Raw genomic sequence first — 13,908 nt, forward strand, 5'->3', positions numbered from 1 at the left:
GGGGCTGGGCACAGTGGCTCACACCTGTAATCCTAGTACTTCGGGAGGCCGAGGTGGGTGGATCACAAGGTCAAGAGATTGAGACCATCCTGGCCAACATGGTGAAATCCCCTCTCTACTAAAAATACAAAAACAGCTGGGCATGGTGGTGCGTGCCTGTAGTTCCAGCTACTCGGGAGGCTGAGGCAGGAGAATCGCTTGAACCCGGGAGGCGGAGGTTGTAGTCAGCTGAGATTGTGCCACTGCACTCCAGCCTGGCAAAAGAGCGAGACTCGTCTCAAAAAAAAAAAAAAAAAAAGAACATCATAAAGATCTTTCATCACTGGCAGAAAGTTGGAAGACTCCTGTCAAGACTGATGAAGCCATGGAAGATGTGCACATGGAGCCACGCCACATGTTGGCTGCAGGTCAGCAACAATGGGCAGACAAGCGCTGGCCATTCTCCAAACCTCCCGAGGCCATGTCTGAACTACAGCGGCTGACAGCTGGGCACCACTAACCGCAGGGAGGCGACTACCCAGAACCAGTGCTCACAAGATACAAGGCGCAGACTCGGAGCCCTGAAACAGTCAGTTCAGGCCTGGACCGTCCCTAAATACTAACAGAAGAAAGGAGAAACATGAGTTGTGCCTAGGATGAGCCACAGAGGTTTTGGAAAATGACAGGCTGTCCAAGTTCTCTACGTAAGACTACGTTCAAGGAAAAGGACAACAAAAACAAACATTAACACGAAGGGGCAACTTCCAGCTTCCCACAACTCCAGGCTTACATACTCCAAATGCAGAATTGGCTACACTGTGCAGTGTTGTGAGGTTTCACTTAATTCCAGTGGGTTTTTTTCCAAGAAAGGTTGGCAAAAGCTCAAAGTTGATATAACTGCAAAGTCTGGAACTGACACTCCTCTGCATTTGTCGCATAAACTCCTAAATGGCAACTTCTCAATTTCCAGCTCCTAACCACTAGTTTCCAGAGTGACCGAAGGAGAAAAAGACGAGGGCAAATGGGAAGCCAGTCTTGCTCACTAGGGCCGAATGAGAAGACCCTGGGGACCAAAGGGCCACAGGATCTCAACTCCTCATTGTTCACACTCTCCATAAACACTAAGGGGAAAAACGTTTGCATCTTGTGAAGAGACAGCTTGAAAGAACTGTGCTCACCCCGCACTTCCCTACCCCCCTCCAAAAATACACACACACCCACACTGCGATTAGCCATGTATCTAAAGAATGTGCAGCCTCTATTCCAGAATCCTGCAAAAAACATTTTTATGAACCAATTCACTGAAACACATGTTCCAGGATGTCAAGTTAAATAGCGAGCTGGGAATGAGTGGGAGAGCAAAGGAAGCTGGCCTCAGCCCTCCTTGGCTCTGCTGCTGTAAACCCTGCCTTTCTGCCCATAAGTGGGCTTTTAGGAAAAGTTCCCAGCAGAGGAGGGCTCCTCCCAGGCCCCTTGGCCTCAGAGGGTGCAAGAGCAGATCAAGGGCACCATGCTCAGGACTCCCCCAAACCCCTGGCTCTGTCCAGAGCCCGCCAAGCATCATTTGTGAATAAAGCAAGCTGCTCATTTTCCATCCTCCTACATCTTCTCCCACCCACCTCCTACATAAACTCAGAGAATGGCAGGCAGGCTGAACAGGAGCTATGCCTTAAATCTCACAAAATAAAAAAAGAAGGGAACATAACGTTTTTCTTCAGCCAAAAACTTCAAAATGCTTACACACAGGCCTCTGCCATCAGAACCCTTAAGGACGTCCGTAGAAGCTGAACCTAGGAGATGCGTATCTGGGTGTTCACCGTACAAGGCTCTCAACCTCTTTTTTTGTGGAAATTTTTCATAACAAAAAGAAAAAAAGGATTTCTGCTTTATGAGATACATGTTTACAAACACAGATGAAATAGTAGAGTAGAAAAGAGTATAGTCTATGATAAAAAGAGCCAGGCATGAACGCTTGTCATCACTTTCTAATCTCATGTCCGTGCGTTCGGCAGGCAAGTAACTTTCTTTTCCAGAACAGGGAAAAGCAGCAGCAATAGACATGTGAACCTCGTGGGATTTCCAACATGGAAAACACTTTACCCGAAAAGCAGACTACAAAAATATGTCTTTGAATATATAACATAAAATGTAAGACCTAATTTAATCAACATAACTCTCCTGATACACGATTCTACGGCGAGCAAAGCATTTGACACTGGGTGAAAGAGCCACAGGTTGCTGAGGGGCTTATCTCAGAGACCAGGGGAGGGTGTAAAGGAGAATATTTTTCTCACATGACTCACATGACCAAAAGCCCTGGAAGCCAGTTCTACGGAAGGTTGATTCAGTAGCTCAATGATGTCATGATGCTTGCAGAATGCCCCCACCTTGCCATCCTGCCATCCTCTCAGCAGCACACACTCACTGGCCTCCTTCAGAGGGGAGACAAACTTTCCCCAAAGTCCTCAAAAACATTCCCTTCGAAAATCTTGGTCAGGTGCGCTGGCTCGTGCCAGTAATCCCAGCACCTCAGGAAGCTGAGGCAGGTGGATCGCCTGAGCCTAAGAGTTCAAGACCAGTCTGGGCAACACGGCAAAACCCCATTTCTACCAAAAAAACCCACAAAAACTAGCTGGGCATGAGGGCATGTGCCTGTAGTCCCAGCTACCAGGGAAGCTGAGGTGGGAGGATCGCTTGAGCCTGGAAGTTCGAGGCTTAAGTGAACCATGATCGTGCCACTGTACTCCAGCCTGGGCCACAGAATGACACCCTGTCTCAGAAACAGAAAAAAAAAAAACAAAAATCTGTCTTCATAGGCCAAGTACAGTGGCTCACACCTGTAATCCCAGCACTTTGGGAGGGCAAGGTGAATGGATCACTTGAGCCTAGGAGTTCGAGACCAGCCTGGGCAACATAGTGAGACCCCCATCTCTACAAAAAAAATAAACAAAATTAGCCAGACGTGGTGGCTCACACCTGCTATTCAGAAGGCTGAGGTGGGAGGATCACCTGAGCCTGTGAGGTGGGGCCGCAGTGAGCCAGGATCATGCCACTACACTCCAACCTGGACAACAGAATAAGACTCTGCTTCAAACAAAAACAAAACAAGCCTTCATAAACACTGAATCCCAAATCATTCACTAACAAAACCAAAGAGAATGACAATGACACTGTCACAGCGACCTATGCAGAGGGGACTAACTTAGACTACTGAAATCCTGTGGGGCTGGGGGAATGGGTTGTGTTCCCTACTGAATAATACTGACATGAGGGGGGTGGTCCTGCAAAAGCAACTATCCCTGTGCCTCAGTGGGCCTCCCCGTTTTTGATGCAATGGAGCAGCTCTGTATTTAACTTTTGTACCAGGCTTCTACAGAAAATTCTGTTTAAATAAAGTGTTCCATGGATTTAAAATGTTTTGATTTGTTCTGCAAAACTAGCTTAAGGCCAGCCTGTGAAGTAATGCTTAGGCAAGGATAATTTGATACCTTTCTAAAGAATTCCTATCCATTAAATCCATAGCCTAATCTATTTTGATGCCCTCACTTTGAATGGGATTATTTTAAAGAAATCGCCTTTCTGATTTCAGGTCTCGCCGCCCTGGAGCGGGGCTAGCTTGGCATTCGGAGGCCTCGTGGGCACTCTAGGAATTCATCTTCAGACTTATTTTCTGGCCAGGGCTGACATCCACTCCTTTAAGCCCAGCACAGCCACATCCTCATTACTCCACTGAAACAGTTCCACACTTGTTTTGTGAAAGCAAATCTCGGTACCCAAAAATCACTAAGCCAAGGGAAAGGTCAAGCTGGGAACCATGCCAGGCAAATCTGCCTCCCGTTTTATTCCTAAATAAGATAGCTACAAAGATTTTAAAAAGTTATGTACCTCCCTCACAATTTACCCACAAGGAAATTCCTTGTGGGCTTCAAGATCTTTACCCTAAAACAGTTCTCTTGGATTTCACCCTGGCAATGTAAACTGATAGCTCATCACAGGTGGAGACAGAAAGTCATCCCTCTGCTCACCTGAAAAAAATGCATATTTGATTGCTTCCTCTGCCCTATTGTTCATGTAAAAATGCATTCACTGAGGCAGACTAAATTGCGTATTCAGTCAAAAGCTAATCAAGGACTCAAAAGAATGCAACCTTTTGTCTCTTACCCACCTATGACCTGGAAGCCCCTGCCCTCCCCTTATACATACTGATTGATGTCTCACGTCTCCCTAAAATACACAAAAGGTGTATCCCGACCACCCTGGGCACAGGACCTCCTGAGGCTGTGCTCCGGGCATATCCTTAACCTTGGCAAAATCAACTTACTTTTTTTTTTTTCAGACGGATTCTCACTCTGTCGCCCAGGCTGGCGTGCAATGGCGCAATCTCTGGTCATTGCAACCTCCGCCTCCCAGGTTCAAGCAATTCTCCTACCTCAGAGCCTCCTGAGTAGCTGGGACTACTGGTGCATACCACCACGCCTGGCTAATTTTTGTATTTTTAGTAGAGACGGCGTTTCGTCATGTTGACAAGGCTGGTCTCGAACTACTGACCTCAGATGATCCACCCTCCTCAGCCTCCCAATGTGTGGGATTACAGGCGTGAGCCACCGTGCCCGGCCATAAAATTAACTTTCTAATTTGGTACAGATCTGTCTCAGATATTTTGGGTTCACAGTTTGGTGAATAGCTACTGCCCCTCCTCAGACCCCTCTCACACTTCCCCAGGATCACGCAGGTAAAGGGTGAACAACCGGCAGAGCAGGAGCCCCAGCAGGTCACCCAATGCACTGGTCTCAGAGCAAATGTCTACAATATCCCCCTAACCAAGCCCACTGGTGCTTAGGCCCTCTTAGCGCTCCCCTGACGGAGAGCTGTTAGCTAAAGAACTTTCCAGCTTTTCCGTTTCCCATAGCCTCATAATCACTCCTCATTTGCAAGAAGACAACTTCCTGTTCTTTAGGTGAGAGAGCCTAAGGCAAGGTCTGCAACAGGATGAAAACAACTTTGGCAGAAGGGGCTTTCCTCGGTTCACAGCGCTCAGGACAATAAGACTGTTGTATCAGATGTTAAAGGTAGTTCTTTCTAAACGTCTGTTTCCCCTTATTGTGAGTTTCCCCAAGTCAAGATGTCTTACTTTTTAATGGACCTTACGGCATAATAAAAAAATACAATCTCATTAGCAAATGAAAACACTGAATATTTTAGAAGTTTCTTCCAGACTGCAGAGAAAATTTTTCTGTAAAGAAGTCAGTATCATAAACACCTTTCTGTGTCAAATATTGTACTACAACATTATCCATATGGATGTACTATTGGACATTAAGTTGCTCCTAATTTTTTCCCCGTATAAACGGATGGATATAATTGTAAATACGGCTTGTAAATTTATCCTACTTTCTTAAGAAATTCTTAAGAGTAGAATTTTGCTGAAGCATGCACATACCTTGATATGCACTGCCAACTGCAAATTCCACTATTAACAGTTTCTTTTGTATAGACTAACCCCTGGGATCCTCACATAGTACCTTATGAGATAAGTAGTGCCTTAATAGTACCTTATGAGATAGGTACAATTGGCCCAGTTTTACAGATGAGAAAACTGAGGCTCAAGATCACACACCTGGAGAGCCACAGAGATAGGATTCAAACCCAGAGCCCAGGTCCTAATCCATAACAATTCTAGCTTCTCAGACACAACTCATTAAAAAAAGGATTCTGCCACCCATAAGCCAGATCAGGATACCTCATTACAGTTACACAGCAGCCACCACTAAGAAAACGACCTTTTCGATTTCATAGCAGGTAATATTAGAGCATTTACATGCAAGGCATTTAAATGCCTTACATAGATTTATGTAATCTTCAAAACAAACTCTGTGGTAGGTACTATTAACAATACCCCTATTTGAGAGAGGGGCAAACTAAGGCATGGAGAGGTTTGGCAACTCGCCAAAAGTCACCAGCTAAGCAGTATGATGTCAGATTCAAATCCAGATGGTCTGGTTCCAAGTGTATCTTTTTTTTTTTTTTTTTTTTTTTTTTTTTTTAGACAGTTTAGTTCTATCGCCCAGGCTGGAGAGCAGTGGTGCAATCTCGGCTCACTGCATCCTCTGCCTCCTGGATTCAAGTGATTCTCCTGCCTCAGCTGGGATTACTGGTGCGCGCCACCATGCCCCACTAGTTTTTTGTATTTTCAGTAGAGACGGGGTTTTACCATGCTGGCCAGGCTGCTCTCAAACTCCTGACCTTGTGATCCGCGGGCCTTGGCCTCCCAAAGTGCTGGGATTACAGGTGTGAGCCACCGCGCCCAGCCCCAAGCGTATCTTTTAGCCACTGAGCTACTACCCTACCTTGAGGTTGGACAAAAATCTCCTGCCTCAGGTCTTCATTACCATATCCACCTGTATCTCACCATCTGATCTCACAGCCTTGGCTCATTCCTGACCTTCCTTTCCCCTACTCCTTACCAAGTTCTCCTCCAGAGCTCAGCCTGCTGCTCTTACCCACTCAACTCCTCCAGCTCAGTCCCCACTTTCCAGTCTATTCTTTCCACCCTGCCCCCAGCCCTGAGCCAAATTATACAAAGCCAGAAAAGATATATAAGTTTAAAAAAAAACTAAATTTAAAACTCAGCTCATAAACACACCTTACTTTAAGTGTAGCCAAAGTCACATGTTCCTTCTCTTAAAACTATATACATTCCTTCAGAGCACAGACTGTGTTTATAACCTACTAGTTTAACCAATATGCTTCAGGGGCTTTCTAGCAGGCATGCCATGTCAGTTTTTTATTTCTATTGTATTTTCTTCGAATCACTTATTACATCAGAATATTTGTTTTCCCAGGTCTAAAGTGGTAGACTTATTTTACACACAACCTTGAGATTCCACCTACGATTTAAACAAAGTTTTATGCATATTAATAAAGATTCAGAATATTATTTGAAAATCTCTCTGAAACTCATTAATTTGGAAAATGTAATAATTTGGATAAGGTCTAAATTCTAATTTTCCTCAAACTTTATTTTTAATTTAAAGTGAACTAAAAAGAAAAAACTGGGCTATGTGCAGTGGCTCATGCCGGTAAACCCAGCACTTTGGGAGGCTGAAATGGGAGAATGGTTGAGCCCAGGAGTTTGAGGCCAGCCTGGGCAACACAGTGAGACCTCCATCTTCAAATAAAATTTTTTTTTTTTTTTAATTAGCTGAGCAAGGTGGCACGGACCTAGAGTCCCCACTACCTGGAAGGCTGAGGCAGGGGCATCGCTTGAGCCCAGGAGTTCAAGGCTGCAGCGAGCTATGATCATGCTACCTACACTCCAGCTTCGGTGATGGAGCAAGGCCCCATCTCAAAACAAGAAGGAAAAAACAGCCAAGTGTGGAGGCTCCTGCCTACAATCCCAACACTTTGGGGAGTGGGCAGATCACTTGAGCTCAGGAGTTCAAGACCAGCCTGGGCAACATGATGAAACCTTGTCTCTACAAAAAATATTTAAAAATTAGCTAGACATGGTGCTACGTGCCTGTAGTCCCAGCTACTCAGGAGGCTGAGGTGGAAGGATGGCTTGAGCCCGGGAGTCTGAGGTTGCAGTGAGCCGAGATTGGGCTAATGAACTCCAGCCTGGGTGACAGAACCAGACCCTGTCTCAAAAAAAGAAAAGAAAAAAACCCACACTCTAAAAAAGTACTACTAAAAAATAATCCAAATATCCAGGGACTAATTATATTAAACGTGTATATAAGACTTTCACTATACTAAATAAATGCATAAAATGTGTAACTTAGAATAAAATGACTAATTTGACAAAGTAGTTTAAATTGTCCCTAAACAGATTTACATGACTAAAAATTAGTCTTACCACATGAATGATTACAGAGCAAGAAAAAAGCTGATAAGGACGACTGAGAAAACAATCATACAAAAGACTAGTGATTTACTCTCATAAGACTGACACCTATAATTACCATCTACCTGATAAAAATCCCCAAAGCAGGTGTGTGGACAAAAAATGCCTCCAATCCATCTCAAAACACGGTTTTTTCTCTTCTCTCTTTACCAGTTTCCTATTGCACTTACTTCCCACCTACTCTCTTCTCTTCTATTAGTCAATATTACAGGTGTTTAGGTATCTAGGAACATGTCTTTCCTTCACCAGTTTCCTCTTTTATCCCCAGTTCAAAAGTGGAAATAAAAAGAAAACAAGTAGTGCGCATTTACGTGACAGGCCTTAAACTCAGCAAGAGACCACGTTACTTGATATCTATGTGTCCATAAATCCTATTCCACATGCCACAAATGTATTTCTGACTTCGACACAGACAATACCCATATGACATCTCTGAACGGGGTCTTGTTTTTGTGCTTTTCTTTAGGTTTTAGGCTCTTTTTCTTTCTTTTTAATTTTTTTTGAGATGGAGTCTCCCTCTATCTCCCAGGCTGGAGTGCAGTGGCGTGATCTCAGCTCATTGCAACCTCCACCTCCCAGGTTGAAGCGGTTCTCCTGCCTCAGCCTCCCAAGTAGCTGGGACTACAGGCCCATGTCACCAGACCCAGTTGATTTTTTTATTTTTAGTAGAGACGGGGTTTCACCGTGTTAGCCAAGATGGTCACCATCTCCTGAACTCATGATCCGCCCGCCTCGGCCTCCCAAAGTGCTGGGATTACAGGTGTGAACCACCGCGCCCGGCCGCTCATTTTTTAAATCTAGAAGTTTTTGTTTCCAACAAGGAGCAACATAACTTTCATGGGCCCTTCAAGAACTCACGATAACTTTATGTTTACCCAAGTAAACAATTAGGAATAACCTCCCTCTCTTAACTATATGACCTGAAAGTGGTGAATTAATGAAATCCCTTCCCCGTTCCCTAAACATACTTTCAAATTAAAATAAGGCCTGAATTTACAACCCAGGTTAAATGGATTAAAAGATTAAGGACTAGAGAGCAAGGGCTTTCTCCATCTCACTCTCACATTTCAACCTCAAATTACCCCAGCCCTCTAATGACTAGAGTAGTCACTGTAAAGGCGCCTAATTACCCACAAATTACACCAACTGTAATCAATTTCAGGATCACAGATCAGATTTTCCCAAAGCATGAATCTGCTAATTAAGTTACATGAAAGTCAAACTAACACGCAATTTGGATGTGACATTTATCCACCTGAAAGTAGACCTATAAGTATTTCAATTCACAGTAACAGCAGCTATTCCCTATGGACAGCACTATTACACACTTGGAAAACTGCAGTTGAAATACATGGAAGCGGGAAGAGACTCATCTATGATTCAAGCATTTCCAGGAAATAACAAAAGGATTCTCCTGGCAAACCAACAGAATGGCCCAAGACCTGCTTCAGCCTGGGAATCAACTCGTATTCATTTGCTAAGTTATACTGATAATGAAACAAGTTTAAGATACTCACATAGAGAGACACACCACAGCACACACAGCCTGGAACCAGTTAGTCGCATTTTTCTGAATTCTGACGCAAGGAACGAGGTTTGATTTCATGGTTTTGCCTGTTTGCTCATTATTAAATCTGCCCACTTATTTCCCGCAAGAAAAAAAAAAAAAACTGGGTCAGGCGCAGTGGCTCACACCTGTAATCCCAGCACTTTGGGAGGCCGAGGCAGGCGGACCATGAGGTCAGGAGTTTGACACCAGACTGACCAACATGGTGAAACCCCGTCTCTACTAAAAACACAAAAATTAGCCGGGCGTGGTGGTGGTGCATGCTTGTAAGCCCAGCTACTCAGGAGGCTGAGGCAGGAGAATCGCTTGAACCTGGGAGGCAGAGGCAGCCGTGAACTGAGATCGCGCCACTGCACTCCAGCCTGAGTGAGAGAGTGAGACTCAGTCTCAAAAAAAAAAAAAAGAAAAAATACTTCTCCCCAGCGCTCACAATCTTGTGTAAATAAAGAATTTTCCTTGGACGTGCTCCTACAGATACACAAAGAAATAATTCAGAAATAAAATCCATTCGACCAAAAGGCCAGGTTCAACGAGCTGGGAAGAAACTGCGTGGGTTTTGCGGCTGCGGCTGGAGACTGGTCCGTGCAGCTCTCAGGAAGGAAGCTTCACAGTGGATCGCTTCACACATCAACAGCCCAGTACCAAAAAGGCGTTTCTCAGGAGCCCTGGTGTTGGGGGAGGGCAAGGAAAACAGGTGAGGCACATTCACAAGAGCTCACAGATGAGTCTCGCTGGGGACTACGTGTTATGGGTTAAACTGTGTCTCCACCAACCCCAAAATGATATGTCAAAGTCCTAACCCCCGTACCTCAGAAGGTGACCTGACTTGGAAATAGGGTTGGTGCAGATGCAATTAGTTCAGATGAGGCTGGACTGGAGTAGGGTGGGCCTCTGCTTCAATATAACTCGTGTCCTTCTACCAGCCACATGAAAGCACGGGGACACCCAGGGAGAGTGCTGTGCGACAAGAGACTGGAGTGATGCAGCTGCAAGCCAAGAAACCCCACAGGCTGCCAGCGAGGCCGCAGAAGCTAGGAAGAGGCGAGGGTGGACTCCCCAAGGGTTTGAGAGGCAGCACAGCCCTGCCGGCTTGACCGAGGACTTCCACCCTCCGGGCTGTGAGGAGAGAATACATTTCTGTTGTTCTAAAGCCACGCAGTTTGTGGCACTTCATTAGGCAGCCCTGGGAAATTAATACACCACACTTGAACTTGAGTTGCTTCCTGTTGCCCTACTCCATCCAGCCCCCTCAGCTGGCAAATGCTCTCATTCCACCACAACAGAGCCGCAGGGAATCCCTGGGCTGCTGGGTGGCTGGGGAGGCCCCTCTCCCCTATAAGCGGCACAACAGACTCGGCTATCCCAGGCCCAGGCCCTTGTCCCAATTTTAGTCCTTCTCTCCAGGCTCCCGGCTGCCTCCTCCGGGCCCCACCCTCACCAGCGCCCAGTCCCCACTCCTCCCACAGGCAGCCCTGGCCCTCCAGCTGCAGGACGGGGTGTGGAAGTCCCCTTGGGGTGGGCAGCGCCCGTGCTGCTTCCGCCCACCCCAGTTTCTCACAGAATTTTTAGAACACTTCTTTCAGTTTTGCCTTAAGTAATATCCTTCCCCCTGCCCCAACAACCCCACTCTCACACTGGTGCACTCATGCACACTCACTCTCTCTTACACACAACTCAGCCACAGGCCCACAGGTCTCCACCTCTCACACAAAACTCAGCCACAAACCCATAAGGGTCTCGGTCTCTGTCTCACACACACACGCACACAAAACTCAGTCACAGGCTCACCAGGGTCTCTCTCAACATGCACACATACACACACATCCCTCAGTCACAGGCTCACAAGGGTCTCTCTGTCTCTCTCTTACATACACAAATGCACACACACAACTCAGCCACAGGCCCACAAGTGTCTCTCTCTTTGTCCCTGTCTCCTCTCTCACACTCTCACACACACACCCCTCAGCCACAGGCCCACCAGAGTCTCTGTCTCTGTCTCACACACACACACACACACCCCCCTCAGCCACAGGCCCACCAGAGTCTCTGTCTCTGTCTCACACACACACACCCACATACCCCCCTCAGTCACAGGCCCACCAGGCTCTCTCACTCACACACACACACGCCTGCACAGCTCCACAGGGGCCTGGGCCAGGAGGCAGATCTGAGTACACACACCACCCTGTGCTATGAGTGGCCACTCCCATCCAACAACTGAGACTTTCTGTTACTGGGCCAAGGTTTTCTGCCAAACTCACTTCCCTTATAATGAATGAATTCTCCCTGAGAAGGTTCCTCAGTCCTCCCCTGGAAGCTGACCTGCGATGGCCTAACCCACCTGTTTACCAGGCATGCTAGGACATATGAGACCCTGATAGGTGGACACCAAAGCTCAGCCTGGAACCCCACCCCCATGTGCATCATCACAGCAGAACTTCTTCAGACACACTGGATCCACCAGCTAACACTCCATAGTCTATGAAGAGAATACGTATGGATTCTAGGTTTGATAAAATCCTGGGCCAGTGGTGGTAACTCAGGCTGAAAAGCAACCATCTCCCAATTTCCACCACTGTTTTACCTACAAGACCATTTCTACCTCTCATTATTTAATCCTCCACAAAAAGTATATTTTGTAATGTGGTCCCTGAGCTGCCTCACCCTGGGCCAATGGTTCTCAAACTTGAGCATGCATCAGAGCCACCTGGAGGGCTTGTTAAAACAGATCTCTGGGCTCCTCCCCTACAGCTTCTGATTCACAGCAGGTCTGGGGTGGGGTCTGAGAACCGGCCAGTCTATCGAGTTCCCAAGCGATGCTGATTTAAGTCTCTGGACCAGTCTTCAAGAAACACTGCCATAGACCGCTCATTTCTCGTTGAGCTCAGGTGACTCCCTCAGCATAGCACACACTGCTGTCGGCCTTCCACCGCCCCTTCCCTTCCTCCCACTTAGGCAAAGCCGGGTTGTGCTCCCTATGACTAAACCCTGCGGGACAGAGCTGATCCCATGGTTCCACCACTCCACAGGTGTGGGCGGGTGAGTGGTTCAAGGTGAGTGCAGACCCACCTGTAAGATGTGAAGGGGACGTCTGCTGGGGAGTACTTCTGAGAAAGTAGCCGGGGGGTTATTTTAACCTGCCTTTGGATGTTCAGGTGGGAGGCTGTGAAGCACACAGACCTCCTGCAAACTTGAGGGGAGATGCACAGCACACGGCGTCCAGCAGAACAGTCAGGTCCAAAGACCCAGGCTCCCAGGTGCTGACACTAACCTGCTGAGTAAACCAACCCAGAACCACCCTGCCTCCAGGCTTCTTGTTAAATGACATCATGCATTCTTTATTGTTTGAGCTGGTTGAGTCAGGGTTTTGTTACTTGCTGCTGAAAATAATCCCAAAGCAAAGCAAGCTGACAGGACAGCTCCTCTAAAGGCAACCTCTCAGCACACGTTTACAATGGCATGCGTTCCACAAAGTAATCCCAAAATTTCCGATTTAAATTTTCCATATTTCAAAAGCTGTGTAGCTGAGTATCTGTGGATAATCCACACTTAGAATTAGCATAAAACTAAAGAAGTTATCTAGCATACAGTAAAATATTACTGAAGGACCAACCCTGGGTCTATCTTACACGAGTCATGCTCATTTTTTTCAGGGATTTGCTAGGAACCATATAATACTAGGGCCTAATAAAGTATTCAGTTGCTTCCATACGTTAATCTTGGACGTAGTCTCCTTCGACAGACAGCTGTAGATCTTACTAGGAAAGTGGTTTTCCACTCCAAAGTAGAGAAGTATGCACTAAAAGAGAGAGGACACCTAGGATCATGCACATGTTCTGTCACTTCATAGCTCTATAACCTTCAACAAATTGTTTTACCTTGATGAATCTGTCTCCTCATCCATAAAACGGGAATACTACCACATACCCACCTGGTTACGTAAAGAAGATACATGTGAAAGCCCTTTGTAAACCATAAGATTTACACAAGGGCAATTACTTAAATCCACTTTTTACGGATTAAGTGGATTAACATGATCTGATTTGAAGAAACAGGATTAATCACAGTCCTAGAAGAATTACTCCACCAAAAATTCATACTACATACACCTGTCATAACTATCAATCGAACACTGGATTGTAATTCAAACAGAACCTCACCTATTGTAAATAATTTAGTGGCAGCAACATCCACAAGGTAGTTACAACCCTCAAAGTCAATGTTGTACAAGGCACGATATCAATATGAACTATTTACTATATACATTTTACAATGGTCCACTTGGCAGGCCACACGCTATGACTATGCTTTTCCTGAAGCTATTCTCTGGGATCCACCTTTAAATGCACCAGTAGGTGTCTGCACACTTCACAGGGGGGCAAATCATCTTTCCTACAGAAGAAGCTCAGTTTTAATCCAACAGGCATGTGTCATTTGGAGCCATGTTTTCCAAATTAAA

At 46.0% G+C, this 13,908-nt stretch overlaps 1 protein-coding gene across 5 annotated transcripts in view; it reads right to left on the minus strand.

The window, feature by feature from the left end:
• The window catches only part of TMEM131L (transmembrane 131 like), a 170,537-nt gene that overhangs the window by 137,801 nt on the left and 18,828 nt on the right, over nucleotides 1–13,908 (minus strand). Inside the window, exon 2 of one of the 5 annotated variants that reach the window (XM_050791999.1) lies at nucleotides 9,400–10,114. The exons of the other annotated variants lie outside the window; for them this stretch is intronic. Coding sequence (XP_050647956.1) covers nucleotides 9,400–9,488 — 89 coding nt within the window. The 5' untranslated portion in view covers nucleotides 9,489–10,114. The remainder of the gene's footprint in view (nucleotides 1–9,399; nucleotides 10,115–13,908) is intronic. 5 annotated transcript variants of the gene reach the window in all.

This window comes from Macaca thibetana, chromosome 5, assembly GCF_024542745.1.
Source record: "Macaca thibetana thibetana isolate TM-01 chromosome 5, ASM2454274v1, whole genome shotgun sequence".
Classification (NCBI taxonomy): Eukaryota; Metazoa; Chordata; class Mammalia; order Primates; family Cercopithecidae; genus Macaca; species Macaca thibetana.